The sequence below is a fragment of the Puma concolor genome, chromosome A2 (genome assembly GCF_028749965.1).
Source record: "Puma concolor isolate L17-30 chromosome A2, mPumCon1.1.hap2, whole genome shotgun sequence".
In the NCBI taxonomy this organism is placed as follows: Eukaryota; Metazoa; Chordata; class Mammalia; order Carnivora; family Felidae; genus Puma; species Puma concolor.
In genome coordinates, this window is record NC_141668.1 from 48,690,268 (window position 1) to 48,712,131 (window position 21,864).

General features: G+C 45.6%; 1 protein-coding gene across 4 annotated transcripts in view; it reads right to left on the reverse strand.

The window, feature by feature from the left end:
* WIPF3 (WAS/WASL interacting protein family member 3) overlaps positions 1-21,632 on the reverse strand; it is an 82,392-nt gene extending 60,760 nt beyond the window's left edge. For 2 of the 4 annotated variants that reach the window (XR_015245913.1, XM_086693507.1), the window contains exons 1-2: positions 21,382-21,632; positions 2,705-2,855 (exon numbers count right to left, since the gene is read on the reverse strand). Coding sequence is in view for 3 of the 4 variants with exons in the window: in XM_086693507.1 (XP_086549633.1) it covers positions 2,705-2,797 (93 nt within the window). In the remaining variant the exon portion in view is untranslated. Of the gene's footprint in view, positions 1-2,704; positions 2,856-21,145; positions 21,361-21,381 lie in introns of those variants that run through there. The other 2 variants (XM_086693529.1, XM_086693520.1) reach the window with 2 other exon arrangements.
* Positions 21,633-21,864: the final 232 nt, after the last annotated feature.

Genomic DNA, 21,864 nt, shown 5'->3' on the forward strand with positions numbered 1-21,864 from the left:
TGGATTGCATAATCAGGTTTTGATGAAATTGCCTGGTATTAAAATTTTAGATTGTTTCTTTTCTTTCTTTTTTGGTTGCTATTATAAGTCATGCTTTCATTTATATCCTATAGCTAAATATTTCGTACATCTATGATTCGTTTCTGAAGGAGAATTACTTGAAGTGAAACTGTATCATAGAATATAGCCATTTTGTAGAGGGTTTTGATCTATATTAACAAATTGTGTTTTAAGGAATTATACCAATTTTTGTTCCCATTAAAAATTATAAGTGCTTGGTTCCTGATATTTGAGCCAACATTTAAAAAGTATCATCACCAGGGCACCTGGGTGGCTCAGTTGGTTAAGTGTCTGACTTTGGCTCAGGTCATGATCTCGTGGTTTGTGAGTTTGAGCCCCATGTTGGGGCTTATTTTAAACTGTTTAAATAAGTTTCTCCTTATTTTAAATTGTGTTTATTCAATTGTAGTGAGGTTAGAATATTTGTATGTCTTCCACCTGGTCATATCTTGTGTCCATTTTTCTACTTATCCTTTCCATATTGATCTGTAAGAGATCTTTATATACTAAGGATGTTAATTCTTTCCCTTTAATATTCATTGTGTATATTTTTTCCAGATTGTAGAAAGATGTGATTATAAAAAATTATTAAAATTTACATGGTTATTTTCCTCCTCAAAAAAATTAGGAATGGAGGAGGGAATGCAAAAAATTAACCAAATGTAGCATTATTTTTATTATGAACTTAAGCATATTTAAAGAAAAAGAACTGCCTAATGAAATTTAAAATTATCAGCATTCAAAATTCTCTTCTGATCTCGGTTACTTATACATATTATTTAGCTGATTTCATTACACACAAAATGTGCATTGTTTCTAATCCATCATTCCATAACTACTTGCCATAATAAGCACAATTATAAATGTAATTTTTAATTAACTCTATGACAAAATGCAATTTTTAATTAACAGCATGACTTAAATCTCATTTAGTTCTTATAAACCATTTAAGGTCTAATTTTTCACTAGAATACATAGCATTACTGTGCACATCCTTGTATAAATTCTTTATGGTTCCTTTAGGGTTAAACTCTTAAGTCATTCTCAAAAACAAAACTACTCGATAACCAGAGGAGAAAGTATGATACGTTTAAGTTTTTATGGTTTTCCGCCAGAGAATGTTCCAGAAAGACTCATTCAACGTTTATTGAGTCCCAAGTATTGGAGTGTCACCAGCAGTGTTTAAATGGGCTTATTTCCCCAATCTCCAATGATATGGGTCTTGATAAGTTTATTTATTCTGGCTAAGTTTACACTGTTGTGTATTGTGGTATCTGAACTTGTTAGAAGTGGCACTTCCTCAGTGCTGGCTAGTCCACACAAGAGCCACGTGACGGTCCCATGTATGTTTCCTTCACTTATAAACTTCATCTCCTTTATCCCTTGTGGGATCAAATTCAGCAGGGGAACTGCAACACTTACTTCTATTCTTCCTATACTGGTTGGAGAGCTTTTAGATATAATTCACGTTATGTGTTTTCTTTCCACTGCCTTCAAGGGCAAGAGCCACGTTTCAGGATGCGTCCCTGGCATGTTAGATATGGTCAGCACGGAAAGCAAACGTCCCGGGGGTGGCACCCAGGCATGCCCTCACTCTCACGGGGGCGGGGGATGGCAGGCGAGGGTCTATTCCTGGCTTCTGCGGACTTGGTTCATATCATCCCTAGGCAGTCCTGTCTCTGCGTGCACATCACCATGGCATCGTATCTTTCATTTTCCACTGGAAACAGGAGGCGTGGTCAGTGCTAGACCTGGCTTTCTGCAGTGGCCCGTGGAGTGGAGGCTCAGTGGGGAGAAGTGCTCCAGGTTTTCCTCCCCAAAAAGGTTCACTGTCAGCATTAAGCACTGATATTCTTCTAAGATGAGAGGGGGGATGATCGCACCCCCAGGGAACATACGGCAAAGTCTGGAGACACGTTTGATTGGCACAACCGGGGGTGCTCCTGGCCTCTAGTGGGTAGAGGCCAGGGATATTCCTAAATATCCTACAAGGCACAGGACAGCCTTCCGCGACAAAAATTATCTGGCCCCAAATGTCAGTGGTGCCAAGGTTGAGAAGTCCTTTCTCTAAAACGAAGTAACTGTCCTCTGTGCCTCTTTATCTAAACCCAAACTATTACACCGAGAAAGAGTGTCCAGTAACACAAACGGGAATGGACTGAATTCAGTCTTGTGTAGATACGGAAGTTTCCTTTAGAGATTCATGTTTCATTGTGGCATTTTGCACGACACTTCTCTTCTTTGCACCCAGAACTAGGCAACTGAAGCCCCAGCAATGTGATCACCACCCAAAGGGCACACTGGAAGCCGACTCAGCAGCACCCCACATCGGCTGATGCACTTCGCCTCAATTAGGGGGTCTTGGGAAGCTGTATTGTGCAGCAGGACTCAGAAGAGAAATTACGCAGATGTTTGTATACAACACAGAGACAGAAGTGGGAGAGCTCCGGAGGAGTGGGGAGAGAAGTACCTGGCCGGGCTGGCTTGGAATCGGACCCTGGAGCCCCCAGAGGCAGCCCCGAAAATGCCACCTGCCATAGGGGAGGTGGTTCTGAACACTGAAAACCTTCTGCTCAAGTGCATTCAAAGCAGCTTACACTCAACAGTGAACCAGACTGACAAACTGCAAAACAGCAGGTCTTACCGGGGGCGCTGGTGGGGGGGGAGGGGGAGGAGCCCCCAAAGGTGGGGGAGGTGGAGGCAGAGGAGGAGGTGGTGGTGGTGGTGGCACTGGCATATGTCACAGCGTCGGCGTCTCTTGCTTACGAAGGGTCCCCAGGAGAATGGTTTCTGCCCTGAAAGGGAGAAAGAGATAGTTTCGAATCCGGATGTCTTCATCCATGTACAGGTTAATATGTGACACGCAGACACATGCATGTAATGGATGGCTTCTTTCTTTCACTTGTGCATTCATTCATTCTTTCACTCATTCATGCTTTCTATGAATATTAAATGCCCACCATGAGGCGGGCATTGGGTCAAGTGCTAGACACAGAAGAAGTAGCTAGATTTTAGACAGAATTATGTGATAAAACTGGTAAAATTTAGCTATTTATGTCTCAATGTCAGTAGAGTATATGTCAACGGCAATACCTCGCTCCATCATGATTTTTCCAAACAACTGCGTTCGATCTCCTTAGCATCACACTTTTAATCATTTCTGATGCAATTTAAAAATATTCTGTACGTGCTCCAGTTTTCCTAAGCAGAACAAATGGAATGAAATGTCACCTTTCTGAATGTCACGGGCTCAACGTTGCTCATGATGCCAGCCTTGAACCAGGCTTGCCACGTGCATTAATCATTCTCCTGCTTCCTTCTCTACTGTCGGGTCTTACTTTTCTTTCCGTTGTTGTGTTGTTGTTTCTATACAGTCTGGTATGTGCCACATAGAGGGCTTTGGAGCACAGATCTGCAAATACGGTTCTGTCTCAAACAGCTAACGTTATAGGATGTCTGATCTGCAAGTAAGTGTATTTCTCTGCGGAGCAGGGCCACTTGCGTGCGTGTGTGTGTGTGTGCGTGTCTCAGAATCCGCATCAAGACACGCCAAAAAAGCCTACACTAGATAAACTATACTTAAAGCCTATACTAGATAAAATTCCCACCACGTAGAAGAATGAGGGAAACCTATGTCAGAACCTAACAACAGTTTAAGTGGAAATAGAAATAAACATCTGACTTAGGCAGGGGTACTTCTGTGTTCCTTCTGTCTCTGAGGTTACTGGAAGGCCAGAACAAGGCCTGTGCCTGTTTCTTTAGCACTAAACTCCTGCGGCATTTGTACTATTCAATGTTAATATTCTTATCTCTTAGAGGCGAGAAGCAATTCTGTAACCTGGTACTTTGTTCTTAATCTAGTCCACAGGATTTTGCTTACTTAATACGCGTTCTCTTTACCTCTGTGGCTGCTATGTGACCAGCTAATCACATGAATTTCCACAACAAGCCTCTGAGGTCAGTAGTGTAGTCCCAGTTTTATCGGTAAGAAAAATGACATTCAAAGCTATCAAATAGCCTGCCCGAAGTCCCACATAGCTATTAACTGGCAGACCTGGGATTGGAACCCAGGCTTCCCAGGCTCTAAATCCGGCCTCTTCTCAGCGTGATTTTTTTTTTTTCTATTGTGGTAAAAGGTATACGGTGTAAAATTGGTCATTTTTGTAATTTTAAAGTATACAGTTCAGTGGCATCACGTACATTCACAATGTTGTGAAATCAACACCACTATCATTCCCAGAATTTTTCATCGTCCCAAACAGTACACCCTAAGTAATAACTCCCCCCTCGTCCCTGGTAGCTTCTATCCTACTGCATATTACTGTGCATTTGGTTATTCTAGGTACTTCAAATACAGTATTTGTCCTTTTGTATCTGGCTTATTTCATTTAACGTCTTCAAGCTTCATTCGTGTTGAAGCACGTGTCAGAATGTCTTTCCTTAATTGTATGTGTACGCATTTTGTCTATTCATTCATCTGTTGATAGATACTGGGGTTGTTTACACCTTATGGGTGCTGTGAATACTGCTGTGAACACTGGTGTGCAAATATCTCCTCGAGACTCTGCTTTCAATTCTTTTGGGCATATACTTAGGAGTGGAATTGCTGGATCATATGGTATGACCCTGTTTTCAGCAGGATTAAGAATCCCCTAAAGGGCATTTGGGTGGCTCAGTCAGTTGGGCACCTGACTCTGGATTTTGGCTCAGATCACGATTTCACGGTTCACGGGTTTGGCTCTGAGTCGGGCTCTGTGCGGACAGTGTGGAGCCTGCCTGAGATTCTCTTTCTCTCCCTCTGTCTCTGTCCCTCCCCTGCTTGTGCTCTCTCTCTTTCTCTTTCTCTCAAAATAAATAAACTTAAAAAAAAAAAAAAAGAATCCCTTAAAACGGTGCAAAATTTAACATGGTGTAGGCTATACATGTAAGTTCAATTTTCATGTGGCAAGAACCCTTGATGGTTTTTGTAAGAGTTCCAAAGAGATGTGTGAGCTGGTCACCGTAGGAGACCGCAATTGTCTTATGAAGTATTCCCCTGGAAGTTACTCACGCCTGGTAATTTATGTGTCACTGTTTCTTCCCTTGACAGTAAAACAAGAACAGAAAGACTGAAAAAAAAAATACTCATCCAAGTCCAGAGAGTAAAACTATACGAAGATTGGGCAGAGACCCCAGGAGGTCATTGGTACTCCTTCCAGGTAGTGGCCATGTCATTTTATTACACAATAAAATGTCAATTGTCACTGGACAATAATGGAGAGTCAGATGAAGCTGGCATTTTACTGGCTGAATGCTAAAGCGAGTTGGATGTGAGCCCACAGTTTAGCTGGAGCAAATATGAGTGATCAGTGATTTGTATTTTAACAATTTCTTTCATAAAAGGCCCTGGGTATACGTTTTTATGATGATCCTTAATTCAGTGGCAACATAATTTCATTCAGAAATTGACCGTAGGGATTAAAGACTTGGCTGAACTATTCTAGAGCAAGAGAAAATCTAGAGGTCTCATTAGGTGAGGCTTACATCTTTTAAGCAGAACAGATGAGAGGAGAAAGACCTGCTTCCTTTGGTGAAGAACTGGAAAGGGATTAGAAAAGCAACTTCAGAAACTTAAATGTCGGGGCGCCTGGGTGGCTCAGTTGGCTAAGCGTTCAACTCTTGGTTTCGGCTCAGGTCATGATCTCACAGCGTGTGGGTTCGAGCCCTGTGGTGTGCTCTGTGCTGACAGTGTGGCTTCTCTCTTTCTCCCTCTGCCCCTCCCCTGTTCACTCTCTACGTCTCTCTCCCTCTAAACAAACAAACATTTAAAAAAAGGAGCTTCAATGTCACTTACATAAAGGTTTTGTCATTTATCTAAGGAAAAATGACCATAGGAAATAATTATGGGGAACTGTGGCAAAACCATTCACGTAACCGATCGGCACGAAGCTAGATTATATTTTCCAGCCTCCTCTGAAGTTAGATGTCACCATGTGACTGAGCTGTGGCCAAGAGAACGAAGGCAGCTGTGATGGGCTCCACTTGTAGCTGGCTCATAAAGACCTTCTACCCACGGCTCTCCTCTCTTCCTCCATCCACTGGCTGCAAGCAAAGGTCCTATGTGTGGGCACAGCCACAAGATATAAGGAATCTGGGTTCCTGACTCCCCTCTTTAAGGCCATGTGCCAAACACTTGACTGGATTTTACAGAAATGAAAAATGGACTGTGTTAAGTCATGGAGGGTTTGGAGTTAATCTATTATAGCCACTAATTTTTTTTTTTTTAAGTTTTTTTTTTTCAACGTTTATTTATTTTTGGGACAGAGAGAGACAGAGCATGAACGGGAGAGGGGCACTCAGAATCGGAAACAGGCTCCAGGCTCTGAGCCATCAGCCCAAAGCCTGACGCGGGGCTCGAACTCACGGACCGCGAGATCGTGACCTGGCTGAAGTCGGACGCTTAACCGACTGCGCCATCCAGGCGCCCCTATAGCCACTAATTTTTAAGCTACCTAATATAGGAACCTAATAGAATGTGGCCAATTCCCATTATTTGTGGTAGTTATATTCTTGAAGTTGCCATAAGCACTGAGTTAGCAAATACTGAACCTCTGCTCTTAGCAGAAGCATAGGATTGGACCCCTCTGGACATCCGGTCACAAGATTTTTGTCAATTCATTAATATGTAATCTTGTTTTATGAGTGTTTCTGCTTAAAGACACCTAATTTAATATATATTGTTGGTACATTAACTTGAACTCATGCCAACAGCATTATAACTCGTGCCTGAATGAAGGTTATCTAACACACATTTTCCCCATAAGGTACATCACAGCCTTTTTGTGCTCAAGGACACTAGACAGCACTTCAGCGTTATATGCCAGAGGGGACATTTAAAACAGCAGACCGGGGCACCCGGACACTCAGTTGGTTAAGCCTCCAACTTCAGCTCAGGTCATGATCTCACAGCTTGTGAGTTCGAGCCCCACATCAGGCTCTGTGCTGACAACTCGGAGCCTGGAGCCTGCTTTGGATTCCGTGTCTCCCTCTTTCTCTCTGCCCCTTCCCCATCTCTTTCTCTCTCTCTCTCTCTCAAAAATAAACATTAAAAAATTAAAAAAAAAAAAGCAGACTCACCAGCAATAAGCACAAAAATTTGAAAAACATGGCACTACACAGAATGTGGAAAGAACGCCTGTTTACAGAAGGAGAGCTGAAACAAGAATACAGAGGGCTGCCTCGTTCAACCTCAGCTGGGAACAGACATCCGTGCACAGGGTGACTCAATATTTTCCCCTACTCTGTGCGTGTCCTTGAACAACCATGGAAGTGCCTGTGAATCCTGACTTTGGGGTTGGTTAGCAAACTATGGAATCTGTGAGTAATAAGGATTGGCTGTAACTTTTTGAGCCCCCTGTATGTGCTCAGCACCGTAGTAGGTACTTATAATACACCGTTCTGTTTAATGCCCTCAACGACTCTGTGGGGGACGCTGGCATTTCCTATGGTGGAGAACTGGATTTTGACTCAGACACATTACTTTGTTTCTGGTGAATTTCAGAGATGAGTTAACGCTCTGGCCTCTCGGATCCAAGACCTCATTTCTTTGTTTCAGTAACTTTGCATAATTCAGGTCATAGGACTTCTCTGTTTCCAGTTAGCAAAGGTTTTTAAATATTTCTGAGACCCTCAAGTGGAAAGGACCAGATACAGGGAAGTATAATTCTCCCACTTGCTCGCCCTGAACCTGAACACCGCTTGCCGTCCGTTAGCTTTATCCTGAGAGATCTGAGCGTAAGTAGGTGCCACGGGGCTTCCGGCTCGCTGAAATCGCCGGCGTGATTTTTTTCAAACTTGAGGATTAAAGGGTATTTTTACATGTGGTACTTGATGGCTGTGAAGGCTTTTTCCTGACAGATAAAATAATTAAGTAATTATCTAGAAAAGTAGTTGTTAAAATCTGACAGTGAAGAATGCAGAGCTCCAGGAAGTCACAGGCTGTTCCCATGAGCTCTTTGAAGCTTTGTGCTCTCCCGACACATTTAAAACTGTTATTTTGCTCTGTAATGTATTAAAAAGTGTCTAGGGTAAAAAAAAAAAAAAAAGCCGGATTCTCAAAGGCCTTGATATTTCCTCCCAACTCATGAAATAACTCTAGAAAATAGTGTTGGGATGGATGTGGGTTAGATGTTCAAGCAGTGAGTGTTAGAGGGTGTCCGGGCAACAACTGATGCCACATCCACATGAGACCCCCTGAGCACAGGGGACCGTGCTGCTCTGAGAGTCGGACAGACCCGGGCCCTACTCATGCCTCTGCTTTTCCCAGCTGTGTGGCCCCTGGCCAAGTCACTTAGCCTCGGGGGGGGGTGGGTCTCATTTTTTTGATCTGTGAAACAATTCTAATGCTTGACTCTTAGTTCGTTATCGGGACTAAAAGACAGTACCTGAAGAACATCAGGGAGGCTGTGACACACAGCAGACGCGTAACTGGAAACTGTATTTCTCATCATCACACTATCACCACCAAGAACTACAATAAAAGGTGGAGTAGGGTACGTGAGGGCTGGGGAGTGCCGAGGAATGGCACCTTTAATTCAGAGCTGGGGGTGGGGGCGGCAATAGGTACACATTTTGGTAGAAGCTATTGCGTGCTTCCGCAGGTGCAGAGGTGGCTCCAGGAGGGCTGTGGGCACAGAGGCAGAGATACAGAAATGGGAGAACGCGAGCAGTCTGGGGGGCGCTGTAGGCGTGGTGGAGAAGAAGGAAAGGCTGGAACCACAGAGGGGCTGAAATGGCACGACACCATTCTGCAAGTGTCTCTTCTCTCGGGTACGGGTGGACATCTGTCTTGTTGTGGCCATCCATCACCTCTTGGACACTTTTCCTATGCCTGAGGAATTTCTCCCAGGAGTCCTGCCTCCCTCAGCCAGAAGCCAGGAGCTCCTTTTCCCAGCATCCCTTGCGCAGGGAACCGACTTGTGACCACTGATTCAGAGGTGAGGAAACAGTGGATGGGCAAGGTGTGTGGGAACCCTGGCTCCCGGGAGTGACGGTCGGGGTCTGGAGGTGGAGGCCCCCGTTGAGCTCTGGCTGACTGATATTCAGCGGGAACGCAAGACCAGTATGGGCCACATCCTCCCAGTTTGCGCTCAAAGGCCCCAAATCCAGATTTTTGTGTGAAATCCAGTTTTGAAATGTGGCTAACTAATTCAGAAAGCGCTTTTAAAAATCACTGGGCCAAGAGAACACATCTGCAGGTCCCACAGGATCCACAGACCGCCACAGTACAATCCCTTCACCAGGAGCTAGCGGGAGTCGGCGGGGGGGGGGTAGATGGTAAACCCTCCCTCCTACCCCTCTGTTCCCCTTCCTGCCCCACCGGATTCAGAAAGAGATGTGGACTGGGCTTGCCTATGTCATTAATATAAAAAGTTACATATATATGTACACCAACTGAGCTTTTTCAGGGAGAAATCACTTACGGTAAGGGATTTTACACGCTAGCTGCTTTTGCCAAAACGATACACTCACTTTCCTCCCCCCAAGGGTAGTTTACAGTTGCTCACGAATAGAATGTGTGCCTATTTTAAAAACATAAGGAAGAAGGATTATTGCCACTGTTTGACAAAAGCTTCTTTCGCTGGTTCTTAAAATACATTTCAATAGGAATCTGAAAATAAGGTTCTCTGTGTACTCATAACTTTTTATGTCTTGTCACTGTTCCACTGAGTCTCTTTGTTTCTTTGCCTATGAATTGGGGGTTCAGAAGAACAGAGATTTCTTACCTCTGAACTAATAAAGGCGAATGAGCCCCATGGGACAAGCCATTGCTTGCATTATGGTCTCAGCCGGGTCCCACCATCCTACAGATCAGTCATTTATTTATCAAAGGTGCCCTGCGGCCAGGAAATCATAACCCACAAGCCCATGAGCACATAAGGCACAAATAAGACATTTTCTCGAAAAGCATGTGGCAAAGCTGCCAAAGCTATAAGGAAAAGGATAAAGAAAAAAAACACCCTTTTCTCCAGGTGATGGTGAAAATCATCTATGAGTGCTCACTTTCTCCTGTCACTTCCTCATTGTTGGATGAGTAAATGGGCATAGTCCTCTCCTGGGACTTCCCACCTGTCCCATACGCCACCTCTTCCACTTAACACTGTCCTCTTCTGGCCGAATGAAGGTTGATATCCTCACTCTCCTTAATGGTATACAGGTCCTGGAGGTATTTAGCCTTTTGGGGGGAGTTGGGGCATGTTGGCCTAAGTAAGCAGGGAAGTGGGGAAGGGGGGGGAGGGGAATATAAACCACATAGAAAAATCCTTGAACATTTGAGTTCTAGGTAATAGTAAAACAAGTTAGCTCTGACGTAGCATAACCCTTACTATGTATCTGATCCTGTTCTTGGGGCTTTTGGTATATTTGAATATGTGTATATTTAAGCACCATAACAGCCCAGTCAGATAGATAACTACTATTATCCTCATTCTTCGGAGGAGGAAACGGAGGCACAGAAAGGTTAAGAAAACTACCCAAAGTCACACAGGAAATTAGTGGGGAAGCTGGCATTCAAATTTGGGGTGCCTGGCTCCAAAGTCCATGCTCTTAAGCACCATGCTAACTTAAGTCACTTGAAAATACAGGGCACCTGGGTAGCCCAGTTGGTTAAGTGTCCGACTCCGGCCGAGGTTATGATCTCACAGTTCATGAGGTCTGAGCCCCCACATCGGATCTTGGATCTTGTAAAAATGTAGAGTCTGATTCAGTCATCTGGGTGGGGCCTGATATTGTGTAATTCTAACCAGCTCCCCGGTGAGACCAACCCTGCTGGCCTGGGCACCACAGTTTGAGCGGCTCTAGAATGTGGAAAACATGTAAGAAAGGCACAGTGTCCGCCCCAGACCTACTGAATTAGAATCCTTGGGAGTATCTTATCAACAAGTGATTTTTGTGCCCGCAAAAGTTTGAAAAGCTCTGTTGCAGAATATCTAGCATGATGAAACTCTCTGTCCCACACCATTGGAAGAGCCTTTACTGAAAGGCTTTCTATAGACTCATTTAATTTCCGCAGTCTGGATCCATGAAAATGGCATACCGGACTTGGAATTGACGCACAAAAGTGAGAGGGAAACTAAGCTGAGTGCCCACTCACCTCTCACTTCTGTGATCTGGAGGACTTTTAACACCTGAGAAACACCAGCCCTGATGACAATAGCTCCTGGGGCTGAATCTGCTCAGCCCTCATCGGAGATTGTAGTTAATTATCTGCTGAAATGCTTAAAGGATTAATGCAGGGGCGCCTGGGTGGCGCAGTCGGTTAAGCGTCCGACTTCAGCCAGGTCACGATCTCGCGGTCCGGGAGTTCGAGCCCCGCGTCAGGCTCTGGGCTGATGGCTCGGAGCCTGGAGCCTGTTTCCGATTCTGTGTCTCCCTCTCTCTCTGCCCCTCCCCCGTTCATGCTCTGTCTCTCTCTGTCCCAAAAAAAATAAATAAAAACGTTGAAAAAAAATTAAAAAAAAAAAAAAAAAAGGATTAATGCAGACTTGTCTATGTGAGTTCCACAATGAAGACATACTTTAACCACAATCTAATATGAAACCTAGTAAGTCACACCTACCATGAGCTCACAAAATTGGTTTCCTTTTAGAAGACTCTTAGGGAAACGCAAATTTGTTCCCAGATCATTCACTGAATTCATTAGAATATCTGAACAGTATTTGGCGAAGGGAAAAATGGAGATATTGATAATATTTATCATTGACTCAGGTATTTAAATTATAGCTAAATGCCATAAAAATCGTTGCGTGTGAGGTTCCTAAGGGTGAAAGCAGAAAATATTGATTTCCTGTCTTTTCTTTTTTTTGCTGCCTTTGAATGAGCTAAAAGAAGAACAAAGCTTATTAAAAATACATGATATTAATCACACATTTGTAAGTAAGTCTCATTTTATACAACAGCTATCCTTCCGAAAAACGGCATCTCTAATTTTGGAAAATCGGGGTATGCTTTAAGTATACAAAAGGAGTTTGTTATTCAATGGAAGCCCGTAATCAGTGTTATAAAATAAGGAGTCATTTTGCAAAATAAATTACCACCTCTTTAATTAATATATTTGATGATGTCAGATTTTATAAGGAGGGTGCTTTTTATTTTCTAAGGCTAAGGTGGTAACTTTTCGCTTAGGATGGTGAGTCCTCCTAAACTTTTGAGAGACCAATCCTTTCTTTTTAAGGGTCACTTTTGAGACTTTAAGTATTTTCACCTTATTCCTACTGTTCCAGCTCGGGCCAGAGAAGGGCCCAGCAGATTCCGGCACCTCTAGTCTCACGTCCTGCCTGAGGCTCTGCTAGAACGTCAAACAGTCTGCTTCCAGGAGCATCTCTCGCCAGGCAGATCCCTTCCTGTGGCAGCAAGCACAGTTCAGTGACAGCCAAGTGACTAGAGGCCACGCCTCTCAGACCACAGGGCACCACTCCCCGATTTAACACACCACCTTTCACAGCTCCTTAATACGGAGGCAAGTTCTAGATCTCATCCTCCACTCTTGTCTACGCATCCTATACTTTACCCACACCACACCCGGGACGTTTTCTTATGTACCTTTTCTTTATACCTCTATGTCTTTGCCCATGCTAGTCAGGCTGCATATGACAGCCTCTCCCACCTGGAAAATGACTACTGATTCTCTAAAACATGCTCGGGTGCCAGGTTCTCCGCAGAGACTTCCTCCTACCGTAGGCAGAGCTACGCTGTGCGTTGCTGGGGCGGGGAATGTAAAATGGCACAGAAACGTTTGAAAGTTTCTTGTGATGTCCAACAGTTATCGTAAGACCCACCAACTCTACTCCCAGGCTATCTACCCAAGAGAAATGAACACTTATGCCCACACAAAGACCTATACGTGAATATTTCTAGTGATGTGGTTCATCGGAACCGAAATGTAGAAACCACGCGAATGTCCATCGCCCCACGAGTGGATAAACAAAATGGCCAGGGGATGAAATCTTATTCGGCAATAAAAATGAATGAAAGACTGATCCATGCGTTGGCTTGGATGAGCCCAGAAATCATTACACGGAGTGAAAGAAGCCAGTCGCAAAAGGCCACAGACCGTATGGTCCCGCTTGTTTGAAATATCCAGAATAGGTAAATCCATAGAAGTAAAAAGCAGATGGGTGTTGTCAGGGCTGAGGAGATGGAATATGAGGAGTGACTGCTAATAGGTCTCTTTTTGGGGTGATGAAGATGTTCTGAGATTAGATGACAGTGATAGTTGTGTGACTCTGAATACTCCAAAAACCACTGAATTGCACATCTGAGAAGCGTGAATTTTATGGTATGTGAATTACAATCCAATAAGGCTGTTATTGAAAAAAACTGGTGCAGCATGATTAATATCAGGGAAAACAGAATCCAGGGTAAAAAAATATTTAAAAAAATATTTTTTTAACGTGTATTTATCCTTGAGACAGAGCATGAACGAGGGAGGGTCAGAGAGAGAGGGAGACACAGAATCTGAAACAGGCTCCAGACTCTGAGCGGTCAGCCCAGAGCCCGACGCGGCGCTCGAACTCACGGACCGCGAGATCATGACCTGAGCCGAAGTCGGCCGCTCAACCGACTGAGCCACCCAGGCGCCCCCAGGGTAAAAAAAAATATTAATAGAAATATAAAGTGCTTTGAATTAACTGCTCCCATGGGTAACGACAAGTAAAAAGCATAAGAAAACCCTGAGGCAGGCCTTGCATGGTGGAAGGGAGTGAGAAGGGTTATGAGCAAAGCTTTGCCACCTGCACACGTATGGCGTGTGTGGAAACCAGTCACAGCCAGCATAGCGCTCACAGAGCCAGGTTGTCAAGGAATTTGAACTTCATTTTGTAGGCTTTTAAAGACAGGAAAGAGGGGCGCCTGGGTGGCGCAGTCGGTTAAGCGTCCGACTTCAGCCAGGTCACGATCTCGCGGTCCGTGAGTTCGAGCCCCGCGTCAGGCTCTGGGCTGATGCTCAGAGCCTGGAGCCTGTTTCCGATTCTGTGTCTCCCTCTCTCTCTGCCCCTCCCCCGTTCATGCTCTGTCTCTCTCTGTCCCAAAAATAAATAAACGTTGAAAAAAAAAAAAAAAGAAACCATTAAAAAAAAGACAGGAAAGATGTTAAAATACTTTATGTTTCAAAGACAGCACCCTGGGGCCACGCGAGGAACATGAATTATAGGGAGAAGCAGCAAACAGGTGGAGAAATTTGGGGATCCATACGAGTGAGGATGGACATTACCTGAATTAGCATCATGGGATCCAGGCAAGGAGGATATTAGCTTGCATGTTCAGATGGGGGAGAAGAATCAGCCCAGGATAACCCCAGTAGTCCTTGCCAAGACAATCTAGGGTTAAATAAGGAAGATGGGAGAAAGTGTGTGGATGGGTGCACCAGGGGTAGATGGGCAGGGAGAAGTGGGTTTACTTTGAATCATATGAAGTGCTTTCAGCACGTGGAAATTTAGATCCAAAACTTAGAAAAGAATCGGGACGGGTGAGAGCGATTCAGGAATCTTTACATAAGGCAGTTGGGTATGCTTCATTCTCGCGTGCTAATTGTATGAAGATCTGGAAACGCATAACACTTTAAACTACTGAGTTGTCTTCTGTAATTTCTAATTAAGTCAAGGGCATGGCTAATAAAGGCAGCAAGTCAGGTGGCTGTACTGCTGTCTACTCAATAACCATTCCCTCTTCTTCCTCATAGCGAAACCCCTAATTTGTGTGTGGGGGGCGGGGGTAGGAGTTGCAATTTACTCAGCTAAAAATATTTGATTTCTCAGACTTCCCTATATTTTGAGCAACCTTGTGACATCATCCTGGTCAACGAGATGTAGGTGGGAGCAGCTGGGGAGGGCATCACTTTCTGAATAAAGAGGTAACACCTTCGCACTAGAAGGGCTCTCACTCTTCGGATATTTACACCTTCCTCTTCTTCCTGACTGTACTACAGATGTAAGCCCAGAGACACAGCAGCCATCTTGTGACCATGAAGCAGCCAGATGTAAGATGAGGTCCTATAGGCTAAGGAGGGTGAAGCAGGAAGATGGAAAGAGACAGACTCTCTGAAAGCATTGTCTGAGCTCTTCCATCAGCTCTGGACTGCCTTTCCTGGGAGTCTATTTCCACAAGACAAATAAACATATCTGTTTAAGTCAGATTCTTATGCGTGTGTTGTTTTTGTTTTGTTTGGTCGGCTTGGCGACTGAATGCAATCCTAATGGATACAAGTCATATTTGGACTAATATATGTATTTACTGTTAGGCATATTAGATTATATTAGCATATAACATATAGTAAGACTAAAAAGACATGACCATTATTTCGATTACTAAAAAAACTTAAAACCAAAGTATTTATTCTTACTACCAAGAAGTACTGATAGCATTAAGGGGTTTGAGAGGTAGTACAAAGCACTGGATTTTTCTTTTTCCAAACACTGTGATAAAATGTGCAGCCAAACAGAGATTATGGGACTATCCGCATTAAGAAAATTCATGAATACATACTCTATTAATGAGCATATGTGCATGAAACACCCTTCTGGATGAAGTCAACTGATCTGGCATATTTAAATGGCTTTAGTCAAAATGAATGTTCTTAAAGATGGGGTTGTTCACCTGACTCTCCCAAGAATGACAATCTTTGGAAGAAAGAATCTTTCTACTCTCCTAGGCCCTCAGTAAACATAGCTAAGAAAATAGCATGTCCCCAAACCACAGCTTGCTGGTCCTTCACAGAAGAGCTTTTACTGGGCTGTGCTCCGGGATTAGGTCTCCAGAACTATAGTCAATAACATTCTAGGAAACGCTTATTATTGCCCTTCTACCCCAAAACTTCCATTGTGTTCACAGTAGGGACTATGTTGAACACTTAGGTCCCTATGGCAGCATCGACTGCTTTGAAGACCCACCAGGAGAAAGTTATCCCAAGTTTCGGGACCAGGAAAAGCTGTGCAACTGATCTGTTTTTATCTCATGGTCACTGTGGATCAAGTAACTATTTGTGTTTTCTTTCCTCTGTGTTCTGGCCACTGGGAAGCTCTGGCAAATTTGTAACCTTCTCTCCAGAAACCACACTAGACTTCATAGTAGACTCATCTCTAGAAACTACCTGCATCTTATGAAACAGGCTTATTCTCTAAGTTACCTCTGATTTTATCTTGCTTTCCAATCTGTGTTTTCTTTACCCTGGTTTCATTCTCTATTAATTTTCTGTTTATTATCTATTTTTGTAAGCTCCTCAAATGTTTATGGAATGGGGAATATTTAAGGCAGACAACTTTTAAAAGCATCAGATGAGGGGCGCCTGGGTGGCTCAGTCGGTTAAGCGGCCGACTTCAGGTCAGGTCATGATCTCGCGATCCATGAGTTCGAGCCCCGCGTCGGGCTCTGTGCTGATAGCTCAGAGCCTGGAGCCTGTTTTGGATTCTGTGTCGCCCTCTCTCTGACCCTCCCCCGTTCATGCTCTGTCTCTCTCTGTCTCAAAAATAAACGTTAAAAAAAGTTAAAAAAAATAAAATAAAAGCATCAGATGATAATAACAATAGCTAATTTATTGACCACTGCTATGAATGAGGTACCATTCTAAGCACTGAACCTATCTTATGTACTCTAAATATGAAATAACTACTATTATCAGGCCCATTTGACAGATGAGGAAACTGAGGCATAGCAAAGTTATTTGTCCAAGATCATATAACAAACAAGTGATGAACACAAGATTCAGACCCAGGTATTCTGAATTATACAATTTCTACAAAAAAGAAATAATAATATTGAATTTCTAAAAGAAGCAGAGGCCTTCTGATTTTGTAGGCTGAGTTTCCCATCCTTCAGCTTTTTAAAAAATAAGTTTTACTTATTTTTGAGAGAAAGAGAGACAAAGCATGAGCAGGAGAGGGTCAGAGAGAGAGAGACAGAGAGAGAGAGAGACATAGAATCTGAAGCAAGCTCCAGGCTCTGAGCTGTCAGCACAGAGCCCAACTTGGGGCTCGAACCCGTGAACTGCGAGATCAGGACCTGAGCCAAAGTCGGACACTTAACCAACTGAGCCACCCAGGGACCCCTACCATCCTACAGCTTTACAGGAGATATCTATTATACATCTTGTCCATAAAGTCATGCCTGACGATCCATATCAACTGAGGGGAATGAGACAGTAAAAGTCAAAAGGACAGATAATCCAAAAATAATTGGCTTATGATCTTAGAACATAAGGGTTTTCATCCATTCACTTTCTTGTTCATGCAGTACTCATCATATGCCATGATGGTGCAGGTGCTGGGAACAGAGACGAAGCAGACAAGTACCTGCCCTTCAGGAGCTCAGTTGCAAAAAGGGAGAATCAGGGAGGTAGAGGGTGTCTTGGGGTTATGCATGGGCTGATAGCAGACTGCTGAGAGCAGGGTGTGACATGATTATTCTAAGAGCAGATTAGCCCTTGGTCTCTCTGTCACAACTGATAATGAAAGTAAGAAGAACCAGCTCCTTTATAAGGCTATTGTGATGATTTCATACATAGAAAGATCTTAGCCTAGCCTGGCACATAGTAAGTGTGGAGCACCTGTTAGCTTTTAGCTCCCAAGGCACAGTGGACAGCACCCCAGGAATCCTGCTTTGTCTCACACACACACACACACACACACACACACACACACACACACACACTCTTATGGACACATGTCCTCATAAGCTCAAGAACTGAGGCTGGCTGCCGCTTCCTCGTAGCTACTCCCTAGGAGCTTACATTCCGTAAGCACCCTTTCCTGCATGTCACCATCTCAGATTCAGTGTCTCATTGGAATACATCACCCATACACGATGAACGTCCCTTCCAGGTGCACTTGAAAATCTTCCACACGGTACCTGCTCCACATATCATCCGCCTGGCATTTTTCCCATGTTTGCTCTGCTTCACTTTATCTCATTGGCACTTAACCACAGCAGTTAACTACACGATTCCCTTGCTGCACACTGGGTCAGGTTCCCACTTGAACAGGTCTAAGGAAAGACCCAACTAGAATTGCAAAAGGGGGGGGGTGGGGCGCCTGGGTGGCTCAGTCGGTTGGGCGTCCGACTTCGGCTCAGGTCATGATCCCACAGTTCGTGAGTTCGAACCCTGCATTGGGCTCTGTGCTGACAGCTTAGAGACTGGAGCCTGCTTCGAATTCTGTGTCTCCCTCCCTCTCTGCTCCTCCCCCGCTCATGCTCTGTCTCTGTCTCTGTCTCTCTCTCTCTCCTTCAAAAATAAAGAAAAACATTAAAAAAATTTTTAAGAATTGCAAAAGGGGAGTTTCAAGTGTGTTATTGGCTGAAGCCGGTAAGAAAACATACGTGCTGTACCTGCTGGGCATCAGCAGGGAACAGTACGTCTCTTCAGTTCTGTCACAGTGACTACATGAGAAGTCACCAATCATTCTCTCACCGATCCTAACTCATATTTAATAGTTCCCTCTCAAAGTTTGTTTTGTCATACTATCAGCAAAGTCAGTCAAACATTACGATTCCTTTCTAAATATTCCAGCAGCCAGATGGCAGGAACACTACTGTGACAAGGCAAAACTCTCCTAAAGATAACTTTGTGATGCATAATCATGCTTGATGGCACTCGGCTAAGCAGATTCACCTAGAGATACCTCTTTGGTCGCTCCACATAACCCATGTGCTCTAACCCAAAACTTTGTACTTCCAAGAATAAGACCAACCTCCCAACTCTTCAGTATGAAACTGGCTGGTAAAACAAACACGTTTCTACTTCTTTAATAGGTAGAAATATCAAATCACTAGAAGACCACACATGAGGATAAGTTTTCTCTCTGGACATGATGTTACTGTACCTTCAGGTTTCAAATATTTCTGCACCAAATTTGACGTCTATTTATAACACGCTGGCTAGAAAACAACTCTTCTTCATCTGCCGAGTTATTCTTGTAGAGTGTGTGGTTTTTCTGTTTTTGTTTTTACTCAAGCGGTAACAAACATATCTTTATAGATTCTAGGATGTGGGAAAGTTGACGGTTCCTCCCTGGTGAAAACTCTATGTGTTCTCTAGAGTTCACTACATTTTGGTTTCTCATAACTTTTCTAGATTATATTATTTAGTGTGTGTGTGTGTGTGTGTGTGTGTGTGTGCGCATATGTGTGTGTGTGTGTGTGTGTGTTTGAGTAACTGCAAAATCGCAACCTGTTCTTTATGGTTTCTGAACAATACATCCCCTAAAAGAGCGTTGGCAGGCTAGGCCAGCTGGCTTTCTCCTGTTTCTAAAACTGTATGTTCTTAGACACACACGCTTCTTCCATCCCTTCTGCTGCTGGCTAACTTCAGCCTGTGACACAATCTCACACGCACAATTATATGAAAACAACAGAGACTCCTGGAAAGGAACAAAAAGGGGGCAGGGCAGGAAGCCAGGCTTCCAGTCTCTTTTTCCTGCTTCAGGTGGCCAAAAGTTGCCTGTTTCTCATCATACGTACAGAATTTGAAGTCTGTGTACCCAGGGTCTTAACCCTGGCTCCCCCGAGTAAGGCATTTAAGGCGTTTTAAATGTATGTGACTTTATTTGCTCATCTGTAAAATTGGCAGAATAACAATCTCTCCCCGCCTTAAAGAACTGACTCGTACGGGGTGATGTGGTGAAGGTCTCTGCGGCTTATAATTCATTCCCCGTTTTTTCTACACTTTCGTTCGTTCCCCTGTCCTTTTTTTTTTTTTTTTTTCTTTTCTGATTTGGTTTTGAAATGTGTCTCTAAAATGCACTGGCTGGAAAACTGCACTAATCTGTGTGCTACCACAGTGAGTGGATTTTTAGCATTAAATTTTTATTTACTTTTTTTTTTTTTCATCAAGGTAACCCATACACAAGCCAAGCGCACAAATCTCAAGGGAATGACTTTATAAACATCTATATGTCTACACCGTGGAATCAGTACTAAGGCAAGGTAGAGAGCATTTCCAACACCCCAGAAGCCCCCTTCATGTGCTGTCCAGGTCATTGCAAGGCCCAAAGGCAACCCTGCTCCTAATACGGGTGATGCTCCTGCACTGCCATGATTAGCTTTGCCTGAAGTTACCAAAAAAACCACAAACAAACCCAAACAACCCAACCCAGGGAAGACCGGGGTCCCAGTGATATCCTGTGGCTGACCATAAGAAATAGACTTCCAATCCTTCTCCTGAAGAGGTAAAAGATTTTGCAAATAAGGGATGGGGAATGAACTTTCTCAATCGCTCAGTCCATGCAGAACAAGGCCCTCATTTTGCAGCCAATGACCCCAGGCTCTCTCGGGGAGGCAAAGTGACAGTCCAACTTCCTGCTACAGAGTAACTTTACTTCCGAATACTGCCTTCACAAAACACAACAACATCCTGAATGTCAGGGATGCTATCTGGGCAGCCCGGCCAGCCGGGAACAGCTCCCCCGGGCCTCTCCCAGCAGAACTTCTTTCCAGGGAGCAGCGTGCACTCGGTCCCCACGCGGCTCGGGCTCCTGCCACAGGCACACCCACGCGGCTGGCACGCGGCGCTCGGAAGGCACTGTTCCTGCGAGCCTGTGCCCGCCTGCCCACGGGGGCAGGGCTCGTTCCTCACACCCCCTTCCCAAGTGCCCTCTCCTGCAGCCCTGCTCCTCTCGCGCCTCTCTGGGGGGGTGGGGAGGGGACAGGCTCTACCACCTTCTCTGACTCCTTCAAAGGACTCCAAAGCCCATGTGTGGCCAGATCTAAATCGCCAGAACACAGACTACCGACCTCAGGAGCCTGGAGATGAACGCTGGGAGGGGAGTCCCGAGACTCGCTTGTCTGGCCCCAGCCGGGTCACTAAGCACCAGCTGTGTGACCCTGGACAAGTCATTTCACATCTCCGGACTGGCTTCCTCGTTGGGGGCTGCTTCTGTACCCCCAAAGCCACCTCCAGCCCTGCAATGTCCTAGCTCTTTACTCCGCGTCAGCTCTTCCTGCGACTGCCCCCTCCTCAGCGAGACCCCAGCCTTTTGTTCTGGGGGGGAAGCGGGGAAGAGAGCAAGGGAGAGCTGGGCGAGGACCAAGCCAGGCGGCCTGGGCGCCAGGGGCCGCTCACCGGACAGTCGGGTCGGGGGAAAGTCACCAGGCAACCCCGCGGTGACCTCGTTCCCTCCGCGGTCCCTTTACGGCCCGGCCCCGGAGGCGCGGCGCGACGGGCAGAGTGGGGGGCGGGGATCCCCGGACACCGGCGAGCGCGCGGCACCCCTGTCCGCGCCGCGGGCCACTCCGCGCCGGGACCGGCCCGAGCGGCCGCGGCGACAGCGCGTCCCCCCTCTCCCTCCAGGCACGGACCTGCACACGCGCGCGGACCGCCACCTGCCGCTAGCCGTGCCGGGGGCCGGACAGGAGTCGAGCCCCGGCCGACGTCCCCGCCGCCGCCGCCGCCTGGCTCGGGGCTCAGTCCAGCAGAGGCCGTGCTCCAGGCGCCGCCCCCGCGACCACGCTGCGTTCGGTGCTGCGCTCGGTGCGCCCGGCTCCCTCGCCGCCGCCGGCTCTGGTGCTGCCGGGACGCGGAGGCGGGGCCGTCGCCCCACCTGCTCCGCGGGCTCCTGCCCCAGCCGCCTCCGCCCAGCTCGCGGGGACGCGGCCGGGCGGGCGGGGCGGCTCCGGAGCCCGGGGGCGGGTCCCAGCGACACGGGTGCGCCACTGCCGGTCCGCGTCCGGAGTCAGAGCTGCGGAGAGAGGGGGCCTAAGGCACCGCCACTCTGGGAACACGCCACTGCTTCATCAGTGTACCGCAAGATAGTTGGAACCCTTCTTATGCTCCGGGAGGCA